Raw genomic sequence first — 24,092 nt, 5'->3', positions numbered from 1 at the left:
GCTAGAGAGCAGAGCAGACGCCTCCTTATGCTTTCAGATTGCTCTCGCACCTAATTTGCTATCTTTTTTTTTTTTTTAGCAGCGACGCTTCAAGTCAAACTAACGAACAAACACGTGCACATATTTGCATTGCTTTGATCGTTCCCTGTAGATCTCACCTCACGCGCAGCCCCACGACTGGTCGATTATGTACAATACCTGCATGTTATTGGTCAAACTGCTTTGGATGTTTTAGGCAGTATTAAAATCCTGGCCGGGACGTGTCCCATATGAATGGCGCATATGGTCACCCTAAAGACAACTGAGCAGACGGGACTGAAGATCCCCACAGTTGAGCAGAAGACCACCAGGGTGGAGCCGATGGAGCTGAGGACCACTTCAGAGGAGCTGATGTTCCACTGCAGGGAACCACCAAGCAGATCAGGCGGGACTGGAACAGAGAGCTCAGGGAGGTTAACAATGGCTTCTTCGGCCGTAACAGGACAGTTAGATAATTCAGACACTGCCTCCTTGGCCGTGACAGGACAGGCAAAGAGCTCAGAGTTGTCCGCCTTGGCCTTGACAGGACAGGCTGAGAGTTCAGGAGTAGGCCCAACTGCCCAGAGAGGAGCTGAAGTGGATGCCGCTGACGTGGGAGGTTCTGCAGTGGAAGCCGCCACCTCGGGAAGAGCTGGAGCAGACTTATGGACTGGAGCATGCTCTGGATCAAATTCATAGAGTGGAGTGGGTTCTGGAGGGGATTTGTGGACTGGAGCAGCCTCAGGAGCGGACTCATGGAATTGGGCAAACTCTGGAGGAGTAGAGCAGTGTGCAGCCCAAAAACACAGGATGGCTACCGCTGTTACAGGGAGCACTAAGGATAGGGGAACGACCTCTGTGACAGCCAGTGCTGAGGATCTTGGGATGCCAGCTGCTCTGGCCGAAACCAGCAGTGGGTCTACCATAGTGATGTGTCTTTCGTGAACAAGCCAGCTCTAAGAGCCAATTCTTTGTAGCGAACAAGAAGAGGGAGAAGGGCACAAGAGGGGCCAATCTTATGTTGTGTATTTATATATAGAACTGTAGATATCCAAATCATTCAAACTTAGTGAACTTTAAATCTTTTATTGATCTTTTATTATATTTTAATGTAAATTGCTGTAAATTTGAACAGCCAAATACATTATGTATTAAATTTTCACTTTTCAGAAGTGAAAAACTGTAATAAACAAAAGAATCCAATGTGTGAGAGTAAAACTCACAAAAATACTAAAGTTCAACATTAATGCTTAATGTGTGGATGTCTTTAAATTTTCATATGATTAATCACATGACAGGAATTATGAAGTAGACCAGTATAAAGCAAACAGCATGACTCACAAACAAGGTCTTTGACCAAAACATTGAACACTCTGGATTGAGGAGTTAACTTTGTGGATTTACCATTCCAGAATCTCACTTTTATTGGATTAACACTGCTTTGGATTGTACATACACTGGTGGACACTTTTACATTGGAAGTAGCATAATGCTGGATTTCTTAAGGACTGTTTTAATGGTATGGAACTGAAAGACTCTGTGCTTTTAACAGCCTAGGTTTTATTGTGTTGTTTCAGTTCCCTGTGAAATATGTAAATACACTATTTATTCATTCTAGTTTTGGCGTTGTCTCATCTTTTAAAAAAAACTTATTTTACCTCACACAGTTTCATCTGACCCCATTTTAAATCCATGTAATTCGACCGATAAGGCAGAGCATTAAACTCTGACATAGCAACACCCAACTTAATCACTTGCATTTTATGCATCTTATGCACTTTATTCCTATTTTATTTATGGCATTTATTTAGTTGTTGATTGCTCTTGTCTCTCTTTTGTTAATAAATCTATTTTATTACACTTGTGTCTTCCTTGTGTTGATTATACAGAAAGAGTTTCTACAATTTAGAGATCCCACCAATCTTTCTTATGTGATGTACTTATAACCACACTTTGAAAATTAATGGCTCGGTTTGATACAGTAGGTGGCAACCAGAATGAGCTTTTTACCACCGCGTCTGTAAAGTGCATTTTTAGCTTTTGACCGTTGAGTGCTGCTTTAACCACAAGTTATCAAGCAAATGCATCAAAGATCATTTTCGCAAATAGCCGTCAGCTTTGCCTTGCCAATGTGTTACATTTGAGGACTGCAGTTGGGGAAAATTAAAGAAAAACACTGTAGTTTAAATATTTAATATTCACATATTAAATTTAGTAGCCTACTTATGAAGTTATGTGCGTTTCTTGGAAGGAATTGAAGAATGATAAATGTCAAACCTATGAGCCTGTGCTTATATTTACTCTAAGCTACACAGTATTACACCATATTTTAGATTTGAAACATTTAACAGGTGTTCAGTATTATTTATATAATATGAATATTATGTTATATTTTCCTAAATAAATGGCGGTTTACTTTGCATCGGAGCATTAAGTGGTAGCCTATTTTAATAGGCTAGGCTACATATGGATTTATATGCAAAATGTCAATATTCTCACATTACTTAATATTGTCACAAGTACATTTTTAATTTATATTTTAAAATTCTTTTCATAAAACAGCATACATTTTTGTCACACACATACTTTGTTATTCATTTCCTGTCCTTTTTTTTTGACAGATCTACTTGGGGAAAATATATCTGTATACACTCATTAAGAAATTGTTGCGTTTTTTATGAATTATTTCCTTTATTCTAGTAAAACGTGAGGCACTGTATAATTTCACTCCCATTATTTAGGCCTAACTAAAACAATAAAAGAATAAATTAAACTTAGCCACGATTTAGCTAAATCATTGAAATTGAAAAGAAGCGACAGATTAATAAAACGTCCTCGCGCTTAAGTTCTCTCATTATAATCAACAAAGTGTACACGATGTAAAAAAAAAGAAAAGAAAAAAAAAGAAAAGAAAAAAAAGCTTCATTTATTGACAACTTCAGTGGTTTAAATGGAGCCTTCTTTACTCATTTTCATACAATTTAAGTACTGCAGCCGCATTCAAATGCAGGAGTGTAAGATTTGTGCGGCACGCATGATGCTGAGAGTGACGCGCAAGAGATATGCTGTGGGGTTACATCATTTATTCATATGTCTACATATTTTTTCTTCATTGAAAATCTTGTTTGGTTTTATTTTGTATCAGTTCATGTAAAAAAAAAAACATTTTCATTCATTACAACATCACTTTGTAATGCATATGCAAAATGTAAAATTGCAATCTTATTCGCAGTCTATAGCATTTTATAATTATTTGTACAATAATATTTAACATAACCTGCTTTGTATCTGTATCATTTAATGCAAAAGAGATTCATCAAAACAAGTTTATGAGAGTCATACATCCGTTTAATCTTGATCAAGAACAACTAATGATCAACGAATTGGAGCATGAACATCTTAGATAATTTTAAAATGTCAAATAGACTTCAATTTACAAGTTATAACTGCATCTGTCTCGGTTGTAGACTTGTGAAGATTTATTTTTAATGTTGATCCCAGATGCAACTTAAAAGAAATGTGCTTTAATCATATTCAAGTGTTTTTGCGGAAAATTATTAATGTGCATGCATGACAGGGAGGCGCCCTCGCGATTGTCAGCGTTTTTGTTTTGTAATGTTTTATTTTGGCCACTAGAGGTCCCTATGGTACCCTCACGTCAATCTTGTGCCACTTGTAATCAGTGCTATTGTTTTCACATGTGCCTCATTCTGTTCTGTGTATTTAAACTGATCACTACCTTTGTATGTTTGCTTGGTTATTGTTGTTCCTGAGCAAGTTACTGCCGTAAGTCTGCTCTAGTTCCAAGAACTATACTTTGAAAGCCTTTTTGGATTGTTTTCCTGTGATCATTTTTGCTGTCTTTTCCCTGAGTTTTTGTTTTGGAGACTATTTTGCTCCTTTTTGGTCTGAAGATTTTTCTGTTTTGTGACTTTTCTTTAAGAAAAGGATTTTTGTTCACATTTGCAGTTTTTGTTAAACTCTTCTGAGTTAAGTTAAGAATGTGTCTGACTATTGGGTTCTACTAGTGGTAGAAATTAAGACTCTTCCACCAGAGACCCAAGTTCGAGCCCCAGTTCTGACCGCGATCACTTGAATTTTTTTCCTGATAATGAAATAACTTAAATTTGGGGTGCCTTACATACATGGGAAATATATAGGCCTATATAGAAAGCTTGAAATGTCTTCTTCTAAAAGAACCAATTAAAAACGGAAACAAATACACCCTGATTATGTAATCTGTGAAGGTTGTATTTCTCTCTAAAGGCGTGTCCAGTACTGTGGAGATGAGAGTCAGCACCATGAATTTCATCTTGCAGCCGACAAGAAAATATTAATAAATAAATTAAATGTCTCCTTTTTCACAATTATTAGGCTACTTCTGCCAGTGTTTTGTGGTAAACTTAATGTGTGTGTTTGAGCGCGGAATATATTAAGGCTCATATAGATTAATAGACTGTGTTAATTTAATATAAACGTGCGATTAGTTGAATAATTACTTAAATGAATGACTAGTAATTTCTATTAACTAGAAAAACCGTACGTGGGGGCCTATTAAATGCTCTCTAGACACCTCTGTTGAAGATTTTGCAGCATTTTATACGTGTTTGCATAAATTCTGCTTTCAGAACGGTCCGTAACTGATAGATGACACATCCTTAACACTGATTTTTCCTCTGGAACACAAAAAATGAAATAAAATTTATATTTTATGTTTTGTGAAAGGTCAACCCTTCCCCATTCTGCAGATATTGTTGCTTCTGGTTTGTGCATTGTAAATCACAGAAAAGTCTACAAAATGTCTTTTTTTTTTTGTCACGTCCTTAACGCATGTGTATTTCACAAATCTAAAATAGCCAATAAAACACATTCATAGACGGATATTTTTCTGATGTCTGGAATGGACTCTATTTGGGATATAGAAAAATATTAAGAGATGGTTCAATATATTAGTATGAATACATTCTGAGAGCATTTATATTTCAGGTTTTGAAACTAAACTGTCTAGGGACAGTTTCTTTTTACTGCAATATATTTTTACATTTGTATTGCTAAAACGACTGCAGCGTTGCCGCGTACAATTACAACATTGCAAAACTGAAAAAAAAATATAGTACAACAAAACAAAACTATTTGTTGCTCTGGCAGACGCGCATCTCTTTTGGCCAGTTTCTTTGTCTCTCTCTCAGAAGCACCTCATGTAACCTGAGAAAAAAACAAAACCATATTATATTGTATGTAATACTCTGTATGCCGTTGCAAAAATGACAAAAGCCAAATCAAACGAGGCATTTGTTCTAAAACAGACACTTTGCCTAAAAAGTGTCTTGTTCTGCAAGTTTGAAATGCTCAACACACTCTCCATATGAAAGAGCAAGAGATACACACCTTTATTTCAACCCCCACAAGCTAAAAACAACTACACCAAACACATAACACCTGTACTTAATTCATACACACTACTTGTTGCTTAGTTTAAAATGGACATGCTCTATCTAAAAGTAAAGGCCTTTTTTTTTTTTTTAGAATGAACTGGACTGCCAGTGAGCATGCTGCTTTGGTGCTGCTTTTGATGAATAACCTAAAGCAAAACTGACTTATAGCACCGATGACAATAGCAGCATTTATTTTTCAACCTCACATAAAAATTATTAATGGAACAAAAACTCATTTTTATTGTAATAATAGGCTATACAACTTTTTTTAAAAGTCGTTTACAAAAGCACAACGTTTTGTTGATATTGTTAGTGCACACAAAAATAAGGGTACACCTTTTACAGTTCCGAATGTTATATAAGTCTTATCTGTATGAGCAAAAATGATGCCAAACTTCTAGTTGTTTCCACTGTTATGAAGAACAAAATGAAGTGATCACGCCGGTGCCTCATGCATTAAGTTCGCTTCAGCCTCCACTCTCCAAACAAACGCTTAGATATATGCCTAACAGTGCACTTTTAAATGTTTAAACTAACATTTTAATATGCTTTAAGTGTTTTATATCAAGTGCAGATCTAGATTTTATTTAGTCGTGAGAATGCTAAATTAATCAAACGTGATTAACTCACCTGTCCGCTGCTATCCGCTTGGTTGTCACTCAAAAATAAATAAATAAATAAATAAATTAATTACTTGAATTTAAGAAACAAAAAATGTTCCAAATATTTGTCTAAATTAATCAATGAAACAATAACACATATAACTTTGCAATTAAAAACAAAACTGAACTATTTTAATGGCTGTGACAGCAGCTGTGTAATTAGGAAGCTAGAGAGAGAAAAAAGACACGGACTCCAGCTGAACTCGGGCTGAGGATACTGGTAAGCTGTCAGCCAAGGGCTGGGTATATGGCTTAGGTCTAACTGATTTCTGCATTTGGAAATAAATATTGTGAATCAGGGGTTGTTTTTAATTAAATGACAAAATTCTTAAGTTGTATTGTGTTGTCTAATTATTATTATTATTATTATTTATTTATTTATTTATTTATTTTTTTTTTTACATTTTACAGATTCCCCCAATCTCCCACAAGCCCAAACTCTGTATAGGAAACCGTATTATCAGTATTATTATTATTATTATAAAAAAAATGATTTAATTATTATTTAAAGACGTTTTAATTAATACAAAGGAACAATAAAAAGTGATACATTTCTTATCACAAATTTCTAAATTCACATACATAATTTTCGGCATGTCATGGGCTCTGTATACGGGAATAAAATGTGTTAAAAAAGGCCAGATAACGAATAAGTAGGCTATGTGTGACCTGCTGAAATACATCAGCAAATTATTAAATGTAAGTTTCAAGCCTTTCATAATTTGTGACATTAATTTTACTAGTGCCAAAATTTGTGCAAGAACTAGGCCTAGCCTATAACACTCAACAATAAGCCACTTTTTCAATCGTTTTATTTTTTAAGCCATAATGCACACCTCCTTAAATGTAATTTAAATATTCCAAGTTAATATCCTACTTTTTGTACAATTTCTAGATTTGCATGTTGTTTTTAGCCTATTAATCTTGATTTCTCACAACTTATTTTTTTTTTCATTTAAAAAAATTAATGGTGTGAGTCAGAGTAAATTGCAACGTTAATAGATGAATGTGCAGCCTTGTAAAGAGGACCAACGGTCAAGGTCAGGATTTTTCATTCAAAAACTTTCATTAGTCTGTTGATCGAAATGAAAGCCCCTTATTACAACATAAGGAAATTGTGTAGCTTTAATGGTTTTCATAATGGCTGTTAAATAAACATAAAATGCAGTTAGAGCCTTTGTGTAATTTTTTTTTCTTTTTTTTGATGTGTTAGGCTGCAGCCTACCTACAATCTCACATTTTTAAATAAACTTTCTAAAAATTAATTTTAAATTCATTTTCTAATGATTTTTAAAACCCTCTGGAGTCTAAGGGTATTTTTGGGGCCTGGAGAAGTTTTGTCATGCCCTGACATTTGTGCTTTTTTCAGTTTCTTATAAATATCTAAATGGCTAAAGTCTAATCTCACTGTAATCAGCACAAACTGGGCTATAATAATATGTGAGCAGCATGTATGTACATGATTGTGTTTTTGAGAAAAAAAAATGTTATGCGTGGTTAGTGAAAAACTAAAAAGGTTAAATCACTTTGAAAAAAGGCAATAAAACACATACAGAAAATTGGTTCCCAGGACTTTTGAGAACTGGAGCTTGTAGCCTAGAATTTTTTTTTCTAAATGATGTGAAAATCATCTTGTTTACTCCACTTACAGAAAACATATATTGATTTTAAATTTCTAAGACACTTTTTGTTGGTAAAAGTCATATGCGAGTAGGCGTCAACTATCATGAATTCACACCTGAGAAGACAAAGGCCTGCATAATGAGCTGCACAATGAGCCATTCAGTCAGCTGTGTCACCTGAGAGGGATGAGTTACAAGAAAGAATGTGAGGACAAAATAAATGTATATATTTTATGTATGTAGTTTATTTAGAATCTATTTAATTATCCCACAACATAATTTAATATTCACTTGGTGAGTGCAGTTAAAACAGTTTATTAGGAACAATCAAAGCTGACTTTCAAACTGAATTTTTTTGCATCATTACTCCAGTCACACAATCCTTCAGAAATCCTTTTAACAATCATATTTTCTACAAAAAAAAAAAAACAAAAAACATTTATTGTTATTATTATTATTATTATTATTATTAATGTTGAATAGAGCTGAGAATATTTTTTTTTCTGGTTTTTTAGGGGGATAAATTGAAAGAACATTATTGTTTGTTACAGTTACATTTATTTGTTACATTTATATTATTTACATCAAGCTTTTGAATGGTATAGTAGTGTATATTGTTATTGAAACTTCATAATATTTCACTTGATTATACATTTTAGAATAATATTTTGGAAAAAGTCTAACTAGTAAAATGTTTACACGTTATGTGAAAACTAGTACAAGTATATAAATAAATAAAAAAAGACTTACTCATGTTTATGATCTCTGCTGAATAAAATGCTTCATTCTTTTTTTCTGAGGAAATCCAAATCTGAAATCCTCAACCACATCACATCTTTTTGGGGTTAAATTATGTCTTATTCCTTTCATCGCGAAGCAAACAGTAAAATAAAAAAAACTTGAAGAACAGTCTCGCTGCGTTGTCTTCTGTTGTGTGGGCGTATTCAAAAGCCACGCGCACTTCAGTGAAACATTTGAATCTCAATAGCGCGCTCGGCGCGGGGGCGTGGTCGCATTAGAAGATAATGAAGGGAGACGTGAAAAACGGACATCGTGTTGTTTTCATATGGATTACTTTATCACAGAATATATACTTTAAACTAAACAGGACTTGTTTAGTTTAAAAGTAGACATGTCAGGCTTTCTATAGATATCTCTCTCATGTCTCTGTGTTTTGAGTATTCACTGAGTTACAGTTCATTTTAATGACGCATTTGTAAATGAAGATCAGCGCAGACAAATGCTGCAGACATCACTCCTTGTTTGTTATCTTTATTTTATAAATGCACAAAGTTTCGTTGTTATTATGTCTGTATACAAAAAAAGTAGACCCTTTACATATTCGATTGATGTATTGCTCTTATCTGTACGATCAAAACTGAAAGTGTAATTTAAGTTCTTTTCGGGGTTATCAGGACAAAATGCTTCAAAACGCGTATACGCGTTAATCGACTTCAGAGGGTTAAGGATATTATAATGTTATATTACATACAATGGTATTGTTGTTTTATTTTATTATTTGATCTCCGTTTACAAAACAACATATAATTCCAGTCAGGTTGCAAACTCTCCCTTTGTGCCACCTGGCGGTAGTTTCGTGAACGACTTTGACACATGACTGACTTATAGTTAACGCCGTGGCCCTGTGACGGTACACATGGCTGTAATAGGCATTTTGGTTGTCCACCTACTGTACGTCAAAGTGTCATGGTTCAGTGTGTTTTTGGTACTGGTGGCGGGGGGTGGGGTAATTGCTTGTTACAATGTTGTAAATATTTCTGTTTTAAACTTTGAAGGCTAGCCAATGGATATCACATAAGCAACATGCAAACTTTGCGCAAGACTTATGCTGGTGAACGTCAATCTCAGTCATTTCACTATGCAGATATGGAGGGATTATTGGGTCAGATTATAAACTAAAAGTCTAAAACTGAAAGTCTTAAACCAAAACTAAAAATCTAAATTTGAAACTTAAAGTCCAAGTCGAAAATTAATTTGGTATTTAGGATAGGGCATTTTGTATTTAGGATTGGGCATTTTCTATTTAGGGTTAGGCATTTGGCGATTTAGCCATTTAGGATTTAGGATTGGGCATTTGGGGATTTAGGATTGGGAATTTGGTATTTAGGATCAGGCATTTAATCAAATGACAGAGCTTTCAGCATCTGATGCCACATATTCTCTCAGAGACAATGAGAGACGAATATACTTCAACATATGTTGATCACGGTAAGCTATATAGCTAACAGTTTTAATTAATTGCCTTAATATTGCTCTTGTGGCCCGTACATAGTGGGAAAAAAAAGAAGAGAAGAAAGATATTTCATGTTAAACAGGTTGTTTTTTTTAATGGTGGCTTGAAATAGGCTAAAGCTTTTTATTTCATTGATTTTTACTGATGACTGCAGTGTTAATATTTTAATTATAGGCCTATAGGCCTATAATACATTGTAGACCTGTTTAATAGACTTAAAAAAAAAAATAAATAAATAAATAAATATTCATTTAATAAAAAAAAGTTCAATAAAATAAAACTTCATAATAATAATAGGCCTAATAAAAATAAGAATGTAACAGGCCTACATTAATTATAAATGCCAAGTCCTCTTAATATTGCCAATAATTTATGTTTTTCACAATATCTCTGGCTATTGTCAACACAAGATCATCATCTTTCGACGCAACCCAGCAAGGGGAGGTTACCGCAAAGGGTCTTTCGCAGTGCGTGCCAGACTGCTACGCCACTGGGCAGACAGCACGTTGTCTTTTATGTCATTTGGGCTGCCATGTTGAGTACAGTGGCACTGAGAACATTATATTTCACACACTTTAAGCTCTTTTATATTCAAAATGTTCTAGGATTAGTCCAACTAATCGTTCGGTTTGTAATGCGTACCGAACCGAAAGCCTCATACCGAACGGCTCAATACGAATACGTGTATCATTACACCCCTAGTAAACAGTACAGAATAAATGTCCTGATCTTGTACATGCTCATACCAGTAATATTTTTTTATGCATAGCATCAAAATGGTAATTTACCTGTTCATCACAAATTATAGGAATTGATTTAGATTACTGCTATTTTGTTACAGGTACAATTCACACATGATCTCTGAATTGTAATTTACTGGTAATATTCTTGAAAAGGTTGCATGTGAGAAAGCCTCTAATAAGAGACTAACGGCAGGTCTGGGAACCTTGACTGCCCAAGAGACCTTATGACTGACAGGTAAAGCAACCAATCACGTTTTATTATGTGCTGTATCAGATTTAGGGGTAGGGTGGCCATATGCGCCGTTCATACGGGACACGTCCCAGCCAGGATTTTAATATTGCCTAAAATATCCAGGTTTTGGCTGTTTGCACTGCAGGTCGATCGTTGTGTTACATTAATGAGAGCTACAAAGAGCAGAGCAGATGGCTCCTTATGCTTTTGAACCACTCTCACACCTACTTTGGTGTCTTTTTTTTGATTGGTGCGCAGCGACGCTTCAAGTCAAACAAACAAACATGTGCACATATTTGCATCGCTTTGATCTGTCCCTGTAGATCTCACCTTCTCATGCACAGCCCCACGATTGGTCGATTACAATACCTACATGTTATTGGTCAAACTGCTTTGAATGTTTTCGGCTATATTAAAATCCTGGCCGGGACGTGTCCCGTATGAACGGCGCATATGGCCTCCCTATTTAGGGGTGTGGAAATGTCCCCACAATAACAGACCTGTGTGTAAAACTCTTATATACTTAATTAAAGAGTGTTTTAAAGTGTTTATACCCCAAACTTTACATATTTCACAAACTTTTAAAAATCCAGAATTTATTTGATCCTGATAACCACTCATTATCACAGTTGTAAACACAATAGTTTTCTTCTTCTATAAAGGAGTTTGGCATCATGGCATCTTTGTTTCTAGGTGGAACGTTAAAGACTGTGATACACTTGTCTCCTGGAAATCCTTTATAATATATCCAATTCGATAAAGACTTTGAAACTACTGAAGTGTTTCCAATTCTGTGTGCCATATGCATCAGAAAAGGAATAAAGTACATAAGAAACATACAATTTATATTTTATGATTATTAATCCTCTTAGCCACACGTGAGACATAAGGCCGCAAACATACAATCCAATCAATTAAATTGGGTGTTGCTACATAAGAGTTACATTATCTTATGGAAAGATAAAACTGTTGTTACTCTAAAACAAATAAGGTGAAGAAACTTATTATGCATCAAACAAATAATCAAGCTATTATTTGTAATCAACCACAATCAGCTATAGAATATCTAATGCAAATTAGGAAATCATATACAATAATGTCACAGTCTCTGGAAGAAGTTTGGATAAGTGATATTTATGTTCTGTGTGGTTGAGTGAGCAGTCCAGTGGCAGTGACATCCATTAGTTATGCTGGTAACAATGCAGTGGGGAAACGAGCAGGAAACCGTTCCAGCATCCTTGAGCACGGCATGTTGTAGGATGCTAATCTACTGGGCCCAGTTTTTCAAAAAATGTAATGTGGATCAAATTGATCTGGATTTGTAAATCCCATGTTTTGCTATCCAGGATCACCTGATCCATCTTACTTTTATGCCAGTTTTTTAAAGGAACATTGGATTGGATCACTGTGATCCAAATACCAAATTTCAGGATTACCAAATCCTGTTTACCAGAGCCTTAAATGGAACCAACAGTGTAGCCTTCTGGCTTAGCAAAGAATAATAGGTAGGCAAAATACCGGTAGCCACAAATAGCCATTGTTTGTTTTAATTGTAAGAAACAGAAACACTGTAATAAACAGAAACATGTTACATTCCTTTTGTTATAATGTTAAATAACAAAACAAAAACAATACTATCCAATAGTCAAAAATCATTTACAGGACAGATACCAGCTCTTTCCATCTCTGCCTTTAGGAGATGTATCTCCATCTGCACTTTTTTCTGCTGTAGTTGGGCAAGCAAGATTTGTTCTTTACCGAGTTCAATTTATACTCCTGCTCTTTCGATTTCCCATTTCAGAAACAACTCATAGCTGTCACCGTCCTGGTTTGTAGCTGAGGAACATCTGTGTTTTCTTGAAGGAATGTCTCGGACTGTCTTCATTACATCCACTGGGGATCTATCTTCCTCCTCAATCACTGTAGTTAAGTCCAGGACAAACATTTCCTCTGCAGGAGAATTTTGCTCGCAATCTTCTGAAGTCCTAGTCTCTGTAATTGTGCATGATTGCCTTGGCTTGTGCTCAGTTAGGCTTACACCAATCAGCTCATTGCTGGTTAATGGGTGACACCATTTAAACACATCATGTCTTTGCACCCATTTCTCTTAGCCTCCAGAGGCATCCACATGGCAGGTATTGTTCATCGTTACCGTAGGAGAAGGTACCGTCAAAGGTTGCATGCTGAGCATGCCAAACCACTCAAGCAATACACATCAGAAAAACTTCATGCACGTTTTCGCTTTGGGAGAGATGACAGTAAATACATTGCAGATCTTGTCAGGCCAACACTCCAACACCAAACCCAAAGGAGTCATGCTTTACCCGTGGAGGAACAGTGTTTAATCGCTCTGTGCTTTTACGCATGTGGGACTTTCTACCAAGTAATTGGTGACAATATGGGAGTAAAAAAAGCAACCGTGAATTATGTGGTGAAGGATATGTCAGTAGCCCTGGGCAGTCTGATCAATGAATTTGTTTCCTTTCCTAAGGATGACCAGACAGCTCAGATTAAGCACAAAATTTTTCAAATGGGGAACATGCCTAGCACTATTGCTGCTATTGATTGTACTCATGTGCATATCCAAGCACCTTGTGAAAGGGAGTGGGAGTATGTCAATCGAAAGGGGAGGCACAGCATCAACATCCAACTTGTGGGCAACACCGACCTCATAATAACCAACTGTATTGTGAAATGGCCAGGGTCTGTTCATGATGCACATATTCTAAGAGAAAGTGCACTATACAGAGAGCTTCAATCCCACCGACCAAATGGCACTGTATTGGGAGACAGCGCGTATCCCCTCCTACCATGTTGTTGTTGTCATTGCCATTAATATACTGTGGAATTATAGAGCTGTGAGCAACATTGACATTTATTTGACAGCTGATAGCTTTGAGATTTTTTTTTTGTTTGTTTTTGTTGTTTACCATATCTCATTAGATGTGACATGCTTCATATATGCTTCAAATGTGTCCATCTGTTGTTGTCTCGCTGGATAAAGACTCTGAATGTAGAATATCTCTTTCCTCGCAGGATAGAGGCTCAGAACCTGGTTGTATCTGGAGCTGGAGACTCAGGACTTGGTATCTGTTATTGCCTCTTCCCTCATGGGCCAGAGGCTCAAAATGTTGTTGATTTTTGTCTAACTGGACGTGCCGGAGACTTGGAACGAGCGTATCTGGTAGTGTCCCACCCTTGCAGGACCGAGATTCAGAATTCTGTTACAGTCCCTTCCTTGACAAGAGTCAGACGCAGAACGTTTGTGTCTGTTGCTGTCTCTTCCCTTACGGGACTAGGACTCAGAACCCGAGTGTATGTTTTGGAAGGGTACCTTTATCCCTTTCCGATGAAGAGGAGATTGCAATTTGGCACTTCTCCATTTCCACGCTGTGATTGGCTGTTTCCATCAGAGCGGATACACGATGTGGCCCACCCTTCTTTCCTCCTGTAGAACTTATTTGAATGGTGATTGTCTGTAGTGATTATCAAACCACAACCATAATACCTTTGGCAATTTTACAAACACATTGTCATGCATGCATTCATGTGTTTATTAACAGCTGTGTTCGTGTTAGATATTGCACTACAAATCGCTGACCCTGAGAATGTTTATTTCTCTGAATAAGTATCAGATGTGTGTGGTGTGGTTTGCATCAGATTTAAGGTTTGAAAACATAGTTATAATTGGATTTGGATGGACTTCTGTGATCTCTCTTTGATTCACCCACTGCTGCTGCATCCAGAGGTCCTAAGGAATTTTTATGGCAGTCAAAAACCAAAACCTTAGGAAACAGTCTTTAGGTGGGTGAAGGGTAGAAACTGCTTTAACCCATTTAATCCCACCTGCCACAATAGTAACCATAAAAAAAGAAAAACATTTTTTTTTTATATTTATAAAGCTCTAAAAAGTTAAATATGTGCAGTGTCACATGGTTAGTGCAAATTGTCACATGACCAGAGCAGTTTAATTACTGTTTGCACCATGAGAAGATGATGACTGCTTCAAAGCTCCAAAATGAAAATGAAAAATACTTGTAAAGTATGTTAGACAAAAATATAACAAAGATTTTTGGTACACATTATCTTTAAGGTGTCTAGTGTTAAAATATGAATTCACAAATATTCAGTTTTGTTGAGTGTGGTCATAGAATGAGTAAACATCTTGATGGTCACAAGAGTGTCTGGTGGGATAACAGTGAATTTAGGTATAAATCCAATTGCAGTTGTTAGGTTGCACTAAAATGTTGCAATGACAAAATATTGCACTAAATTAAAAGTTCAAATGTTACAAATAAGTTACAATATTGATGTTATAATACTTGTAGCACTAATACAGTGTTCCTGTAGCTCATGTGGTAGAGCATTGCGTTAGCAAGCGCAAGGTTGGGGGTTTGATCCCTGGGAACACATGATAGGTTAAAATTGATAGCCTGAATGCACTGTAAGTCACTTTGGATAAAAGCGTCTGCTAAATGCATAAATTTAATTTAATTTAATTTAATATAAAAATGTATATATGTGATGATATATGTTAAAGTAACTATATAAAGTATATAAAGTAACTATTTTGAAATACTTTGATGGAAGTATTTTTATTTTTTTTTGTCTTTTATCTCAGTATACCTATCAATGTTGTATAAGGGTTTTTTTTATGCATAATAGTAACCCTAGAATGTGATCAGACAGTTTAAAATAGCTGGACTAAGATATAACAATTTTAATGTCTGCAGAAATATGTTAATTCATTATACATATTATCCCACCAGTCACGAATGTGACCGACCATAAAACAATTTTTCACAAACTTTTCACAAAAAAAAAATTATAATAATAAATAAATTAATTAATTATAATAATTTCCAAAAATAATTATTGATTAGTTCAAAGGTTACTAATTATACATTATTTTGATATTTTCATGTCTGTGAAAAATTTGGGATTAAACAAATAAAGACCAAAGAGAAGTAATTTCCTTCTCGGGCTTGGTACCAGAGGTCTTCTTGCCCGTCAGCACTGGAATGTGCTGTTCACTACAGCTGCACATCCATTATTAGGATCTATCATTCCACCACATCCCAAAGGTGCTCTATTGGATTGAGATCTGGTGACTGTGGAGGCCATTTTAGTACAGTGAACCCTTTGCCATCTTCAAAAAAAAAAAAAAACCTTTTCAAATAATTTGAGCTTTGTGACGGTGCATTATCCTGCTGGAATTAACCACAACAAGATGGGTACACTGTGGTCATAAAGCAATGGACATGGTCAGCAACAGTACTCAGGTAGGCTGTGGCAATATCCCCCACACCATTACCTTACCACCAGCCTGAACCATTGATACAAGCCAGGATGGATATATGCTCTAATACGATTTTCTTGTTTTTGGACCATTTTTTGTAAACCTAGAGTTGGTTGCATGTGAAAATCCTAGTAGAACAGCAGTTCCTGAAATACTCAGATTGGCACCAACAACCATGCCATGTTCAAAGTCACTTAAATCACCATTGTTCCCCATTCTGATTTGAACTTCAGCAGATCATCTTGACCATGTCTAAAAGCCTAAATGCAATGAGTTGCTGTCATGTGATTGGCTGGTTAGATATTTCAGTTATTTATCAGTTGAGCTTCCGCACCTCGAGGAACACTGTAACAGTACATACTTCATCTTTCATATGTCCCTGATCAGAAACCTCCATGTCACCACAATCATCCTTCTCCTTCTCCTTCTCCTCCTCCTCCTCACTGCCAGCCACCTGCATAATATCAAACACATAGAGCCTCAGCGTGCAGGAGATTAACATGCCAGTTTGTGTCATTAAAGTGGTCATGAACTCCCTTTGTTTTTTGTGTACTGTTCTCTGAGAGTCTGAATTCCACTTGTAATGTTAGCAAGATATTTATCATAATTTAGAAGTTACAGGGTATTTTCTGTCCTGTTTTTGACCCCCCTCATCAGAACCCTTGGTTTGAATAGGTGTAGCAGATTGTAGACTGAAATAAATGCCCACTGGTATGACTGGCTAACAGTTGTGTATGTTTGACAATCTACATCCTTCCTAGATGGACGCTTTGTTTTAGGTGAAAAAGGCGTAAATACTCAGTGCAAACGATCTGTAATAGACAAAGCAATAATGATCACATAATAAAAACAGTTACTTACACTTGTGTGGTGCGATATCAGATTCAATATAGTCATCACAGCATAGTCTTTTAGTTTCAGTCTTCCTAAAAATCCTGTGTCGAATTGTGCCTTGTTTGTAAATTAATCCGCGGTAAAATGCAGTGAACAAAAGACCGAATTCTTAATGACAAGGTCTGCCACTTTTCTTTAAAAACAAAGTTCATCAGATAGTTCATAAAGTTTATCAATTTTTATTTTCTGTGTAGACCTGTGTTTGCTGCTCTTGTCAGAGTTTGCATGTTCTCCCTGGGTCAGCGTTGGTTTATGCCGGGTGCTCCGGTTTCCTCCCACAGCCCAAAGATATGCAGGTTAGATGAATTAAAGATTCTAAATTGTAAATTCTAAATAAACCTGTGGAATCATGGGTAGGGCTAAACAAGCAGTGGTGTCGAAGCAGCTGTTGATCATCTTCTGTGGAGGCGGGGTTTAGCCACAGTATAACCTCATAAAGTGGCACATACCACAACCTGTCATTTTGGCAGACTGGGTTCACTATAAGCTGTTTTTAGACTAACAAGAAAGTTTTGAGTTCTTAAGCTTACAGATTGTTTTTATAGCCCAATGACCTCTTATCTCAAAAGAACAAGGGCATTTTGATTTCTCAGTTCATGACCCTTTTATGACAGCCCAGTCCACATGTAATGGACATACAGGATACAATTTTTAAAGAAACTGAAAAAGACATACTTGAGCAGACTTTCTCCTCTTCTCATCATCCCCCTCTTGACTGCTGCTTAAGTCCTTACCAGAAACTGCTCCAGCATTCATTATCTACACAAGGGTTTTGGGAATAAACTGTTAACCATTTTTTTTAAGTACAACAACAATTAGTGCACATATATGGAGAAAGCACAGTAACAAACCTCCCACAAATTTGCACAGTGCAATCCACAAATTCATGCATGATATCTACACCCACACAAGGCATTACACAAATGCACACCATCATAATACACATACATAAACATTACTGTCTTGGTTCACAATTTAATCTATAGCGTAAATACCGCATCTGTACTCATACCTTTAATTTTCACACTAATTTCAAACAACAAATTGTAGGTCTCCTACAATAGGTTTACAAGCATCCATGGTCAAAAACATTTATTAATTTATATTTAATATTTAATTTTGGTGTTTTTGGAAAGAAGACCCTTTGGGCTGCACTTTTTATCAACCAGAGTTGGTAATGCTCAAAAATATTAAAAGTTATAGACACTGAAGTGCCTCGAATTTTTTTTTACCACACTGAATTTTTTTTTATTTGATATAAAAGTACATGAAATCAGTCCTGGAGCAATCTAGAAAAGTAATGGGTTGAAAGTCAAATGTCTCATGAGTTTCTATTTCAAATCTGAAGGAGATACCATGAAAAATTTGATTCCTGCAACCATTTTTCTGAGACTATGTCTAGCCCCCCCTTTTGCCCAAATATAAAAATATTTATCCTTTACCTTAAACTGTATTGAAGGGTTCTACAAACTATTTTAGTCATTAAACATACCACTGCATTTTTTTTTTTTTTATTATTAAACACTAGACAGAAACTTAGACATCATATAAGTGATTTATTTGAGCACTAGAAATATTTGATAAAAAAAATAAAAAAAAAAAAAACAAAAAAATGACAAAACCCTGTAAACCAATAAAAAAACATCCATATACAACTAAAAACAAAGCATTTACAAAGAATTACAATGAAAATATGTGCATATGTGCTGATGGCCAGTTATGGAGATGGTAATCATATAAATGCGCCATAAAGTCAATAAATTGCACTCTATTCATATAGATGGCGTTCACATTGATAGCTGTGATTACACAGCAATAGCGAGCTGATTTGCACTCAAACAGATGGTAATCATGCAGATACAGGCACATTCAACATAAAAAACACTCACACATATATAAAAAAAGTTATAAAAAAAAAGAAAGAAAAACGCAATCGATAAGTTACACCTCCATCAGATGACAGGTGCGTAAAAGCGCGAATCACGAGCCGTCACGAGAGAGCGCCAGAATTCAAATAAACAATCTTCCACCTATCTTTCACTCTTTTGTGTGTGGATCGTCTCATTCTGTTTGTGACACTGTATGCCTCAAAACCATGCTGTTTTTTTACTACCAAGATGCAGTTTCTGAGCGTGAGTTATTCCATAACGGACGCAAACAATTCTGTCCCTGAAGAACTGAAACATAAACAAAGGAATTATCATCCATATTACAACATTATTGCTTCGTTGGTCTTAACGTGCTCCATGAGATGTCGTTCAGTGGACCCTTACCTTTCTAACTAAACCGGGATTTACAGCTGTGGATGTGTTTATGACTCGTTATTATGACGAATCTGTTTTGATGTGTACTGCTTACACTAATCTAGCAAATACATTCTTTATAAGCTTTCCATTGAAAAACAGTGATCGGTCCTCGATGCTTGAGGCTTAGATCTTTATAATTATATATAGTTTATCAAGATTAAATTTGTCCCGTTTCATTTAATCTATTCGTAAATATTGACACCTGCAAACAAGGGGGGGTTGAGGACGCCGGCGTCTAGGTGCAGGTTAACAGGTTTAAACCCCTCCTTTTCAAGTGCCTACTCTGCTCTGAATGGTCTAACTGCTTACACAGAGTCTTCCTTAGCACAGTTTATACATTGAAATGAAAAGCTGAATAGTAAATACTTATCCAATCAATATTAGTGCATATGTCAGAAATCAGAAAGTATTTTATTCCCTGGTCTATTTACACACCCAAGGAATTTTGTCTTGGTGACAGGAGCTTCCAGTGCAGAAGTATGTACAGACATACTGTACATAAGAATTAGGCAACAAAATGGAATATTGGTGTATTCGAATTTCTAAAAATAATATATTTGTCTATATTCTTATATTTTTCCATATGTATTATGAATTAATCTTTATGATTCTTTTATTATTACTTTTCATATACTTGTGTATTCAGCATATATGTACTGCAGATTGGACACTGTATGCACGAGTAACAGTAATGTTAGTTTTCTCTGCATTAATAGCATGCTTTAACACTTAAGTGTTAAGTGTTGCTAGCATGTGTAAGCATGCTTCTAGAATGTTGCCAGCCTATTTAACACTTGTTGATGCTTTTTATTATGTTGCCAGGGGTCCATAACAGTGTTAAACATGTCATTTCCTGTTGCCAGCAGGTGGCTCTATGACTATAATCGAATATGGGCATGTAGGTGTGCTTTATCAAACTTGTTAAATTTGGGGCAGATTGGACACTGCATGCCTGAGTTAAAATAACTTCCTTTTCTACTGCATTAATAGCATGCTTTAGCACTTAGCTAAGTGCTGCTAGCATGTTTTAGTATGTTTCTAGCATGTTTCTGGCATGTTTTACTGTGTTGCTAATAGTGCATAACAGTGTAAAACATGACACTTCCTGTTGCCAGTAGGTGGCGCTATAACTATAACCAAATATGAGCATGTAGACATCTTCAGGCCAGGACTCTAATCAAACATGTGAAGTTTGAGGCAGATTGGACATTGTATGCACGAGTTACAGTTATGTTCTGCTTCACTGCATTAATAGCATGCTTCAACACTTAGCTAAGTGTTGCTAGCATGTTTTAGCATGGACCAATAACTATCAAACACCAATTAACGCTTGTTGCAAGCCTATTCAACGCCTTTTTAACTCAAAACACCTGCAAAGCCTTTAAATGGTCTCTCAGCCACTTTTGAACAACAGACAGCGTCAGAAGCGTCTCGCTTCAAAAAGGACTGGACTGCTGCTGAGTAGTCCAAAGTTATGTGCTCTGATGAAACTAAATTTTGCATTTCCTTTGGATATCAGGGTCCCAGAACCTAGAGGAAGAGAGGAGAGGCACACAATCCACATTTCTTGAGGTCCAGTGTAAAGTTTCCACAGTCAGTGATGGTTTGCGGTGCCATGTCATCCGCTGGTGTTGGTCCACTGTGTTTTCTGAGGTTCAACACAGCCGTAATACCAGGAAGTTTTAGAGCACTTCATGCTTCCTGCTGCTAAACAAACTTTATGGAGATGCAGATTTCATTTTCCAACAGGACTTGGCACCTGCACACAGTGCCAAAGCTTCCAGTACCTGGTTTAAGGACCATGGTATCCCTGTTCTCAATTGGGCAGCAAACTTGCCTGACCTTAACCCCATATAAAATCTATGGGGTATTGGGAAGAGGAAGATGCAATATGCCAGACCCAACAATGTAGAAGAGCTGAAGGCCACTATCAGAAAGACCTGGGCTCTCATAACACCTGAGCAGTGCCACAGACTGATCGACTCCATGCCACGCCGCATTGCTGCAGTAATTCAGGCAAAAGGAGCCCCAACTAAGTATTGAGTGCTGTACATTCTCATACTTTTCATTTTTATACTTTTTAGTTGGCCAAGATTTCTAAAAATCCTTTCTTTGTATTGGTCTTAAGTTATATTCTAATTTCCTGAGATACAGATTTGTGATTTTCCTTAGTTGTCAGTTATAATCATCAAAATGTAAAGAAACATTTGGAATATCAGTCTGTGTGTAATGAATGAATATAATATACAAGTTTCACTTTTTGAATGGAATTAATTAAATCAACTTTTGTATATTTAAAATTATTTCACAAAAACTGTTCTCACACACACACACACACACACACACACACACACACACACACACACACATACACACACACAAGTACCGTCCACCTTTATTTAACATATACATAAATAGCAAGAATATGACTAATACTGGTCCTGATCCATCATGTTGGCCTCATGTTTGAAACAGCTTCATGAACAGTCTTCACATTTCTGTGTTGCAAACATTAAATAATAATGAAAGTATTGGGAAAAAAGCTTACAGTCCAGATATAAGGCATTTCTCAATGTCAAGGATACTTCGCTAACGTCCGACATTTTTGAATTTTTTGAACAAGATAGCAAAGCTGCGCTCATAGGATTGTGTGTGATTTGAGAGCGTAAAGAGCGCGAAGGCTACACATATGCATCCTTTCCTGTATATGGGATATTTTTCGAACGAAGGACTCAGTCCTTGGTTGAAATCTCCGAGGATCCTCGACATTGGAACAGTCCTTCGACGGATGTCAATGACGTAGCATCCTCGAAATTCTGGCTTCCGAGGATCCTTCCTTGACATTGAGAAACACCTATAGACTCTTTGGACTGACCTTTGGAATTAATGTAACGCTTCAAATAAAGACTGTATATATTACATTACGGCAACTAGGACTGCCCTCGACTAAGGTTTTTTCTGGTCAACTAGTCGTTCATTTGAAGCATTAGTCGACTAATTGCATGTTTATTGAACAATTTAAATCATTATAGTGAGCCTTTAATTGCAAACATAGCCTAATAAGCGCTCAAGTACATGCATAAAGCTTGCCACAGCGCACTGGCAGAAGTAATGATTATGAATGTTTCAAGGAAAAACAGTAAGGAGACTGCATTAACATTTTAATAATTTGATAAACTTGTACTTTCTTTGTTTTTGGATTGAGAGATGAAGTCGACAACACTGATTCTGCAGTAGTGGATGCGCCTGTATTTATGTTTAATACGGATTACATAATCTGAGAATTTGTTTTCCATTTGAATTGGTTAATGTCTCTAAGGCAAAGATTTACACAGTTTCACGTATAAGTTCACATACCCGAGACGGCAGAAAGCGCGTCATATTTGCTTTCATTATTTTACAAAACCGCGGTATTGAGAGTGTACACAAATAAACTTAAAGTCTTTACAGATTTTAAAGATGCATTACTCTTATCTGTATGACCAAAATTATTTTTTTAAGAGCAAGTGAGTGTACTGGCACCTCCATCTGTCCTGCAGTGACCAAGCTGCTGTTCAGCTTCTACACAGACACTTGAATAGTGGACATTTCTCTAGGTTAACATTAGATTAAGCAGCCATGTAAAGTTGCTAATACTTATATATTTTAGATGATAAGCCATATTTGAGAGGTCGATGAATGAGTAGAGCGTTTGGATGTCCTGCCTGTCAATGTACTGTATTACCATAGACTAGACGTTAACGATCAGTCCTCTGACCTCTGACATGACTTTGCCTGTGTATTTAATTAATTTTTTTCTGCGACTAAGCGACTAATAAAATTTTGGTTGCCCAAGCTGCTTCTGGTCGAATAACAATAAGTCGACTATTAGGGGGCAGCCCAAATGGCAATCAATGTATTTGATGTTTGAATCATTCAAGAGATTTGTTCAAAAACTCTGGACAAAACAAGTCTTCATTCATTTATTTTAAAAGATTGTTTACATGATAAATTCATTTAAATTAATAAATATTTTAAATTATTAAAACATTTAATAAAACATTCTGTCAGAAACTCAAGTAAATTATCCTACATATTATTGTTTTGTTGTCTAATGTTTTGTTTTCAGAATCATGGGAGAACCGTGATCTCTATTCTAAAAACCAATTATTCAGAGTCATAGCTTAAAAAGTACAAAATATATCTGGCATCTAACTAACGGTGTGTTCACACTAGTGTTGTTTTTGGCGGCCTGTTTTAATTTTAGTCTTAGTCTAGTCTTTGTGTGAAGCTGTCATTTTAGTTTTTATTAGTTTTAGTCACGTTCATACTGTTTTTTTAGTCTAGTCTAGGTATAGTCAACGAAAACTGATGACATTTTAGTCTAGTTTTAGTCGAAGAAAACTGATAAAATTTTAGTCTAGTTTTAGTCAATGAAAATGCAATTCTAATTAACCCATTTAATAATAAAAGTACCTAGAATTATAGACAAAACCAAAATTTTCTTTTAGCCAAACCCATTTCAAACAAGGTTATCTTATTATATTATTGTTACCTTATAGACTCAAGAACACATCCATTCCAGACACAGAAGACTCTCTGATTTGAATTTACAACATTTATTTTACCAACCAAACATGTTAGAAGT

At 35.9% G+C, this 24,092-nt stretch overlaps 1 protein-coding gene and 1 pseudogene across 1 annotated transcript; one reads left to right on the top strand and one right to left on the bottom strand.

Annotated features, from left to right (window-relative positions):
- The window catches only part of LOC109048290, a 334,436-nt pseudogene that overhangs the window by 35,743 nt on the left and 274,601 nt on the right, over positions 1 to 24,092 (bottom strand).
- Positions 12,885 to 13,855, top strand: LOC122135842 (putative nuclease HARBI1). Its single transcript, XM_042716311.1, has one exon. The coding sequence runs from the start codon at positions 13,053 to 13,055 to the stop codon at positions 13,800 to 13,802; it is 750 nt and encodes a 249-aa protein (XP_042572245.1). The 5' UTR covers positions 12,885 to 13,052; the 3' UTR covers positions 13,803 to 13,855.

The sequence above is a fragment of the Cyprinus carpio genome, chromosome B1 (assembly GCF_018340385.1).
Source record: "Cyprinus carpio isolate SPL01 chromosome B1, ASM1834038v1, whole genome shotgun sequence".
NCBI classification, from domain to species: Eukaryota; Metazoa; Chordata; class Actinopteri; order Cypriniformes; family Cyprinidae; genus Cyprinus; species Cyprinus carpio.
Note: the sequence above shows the minus strand (reverse complement) of the source record. Positions and strands in the feature narration are given on the sequence as shown.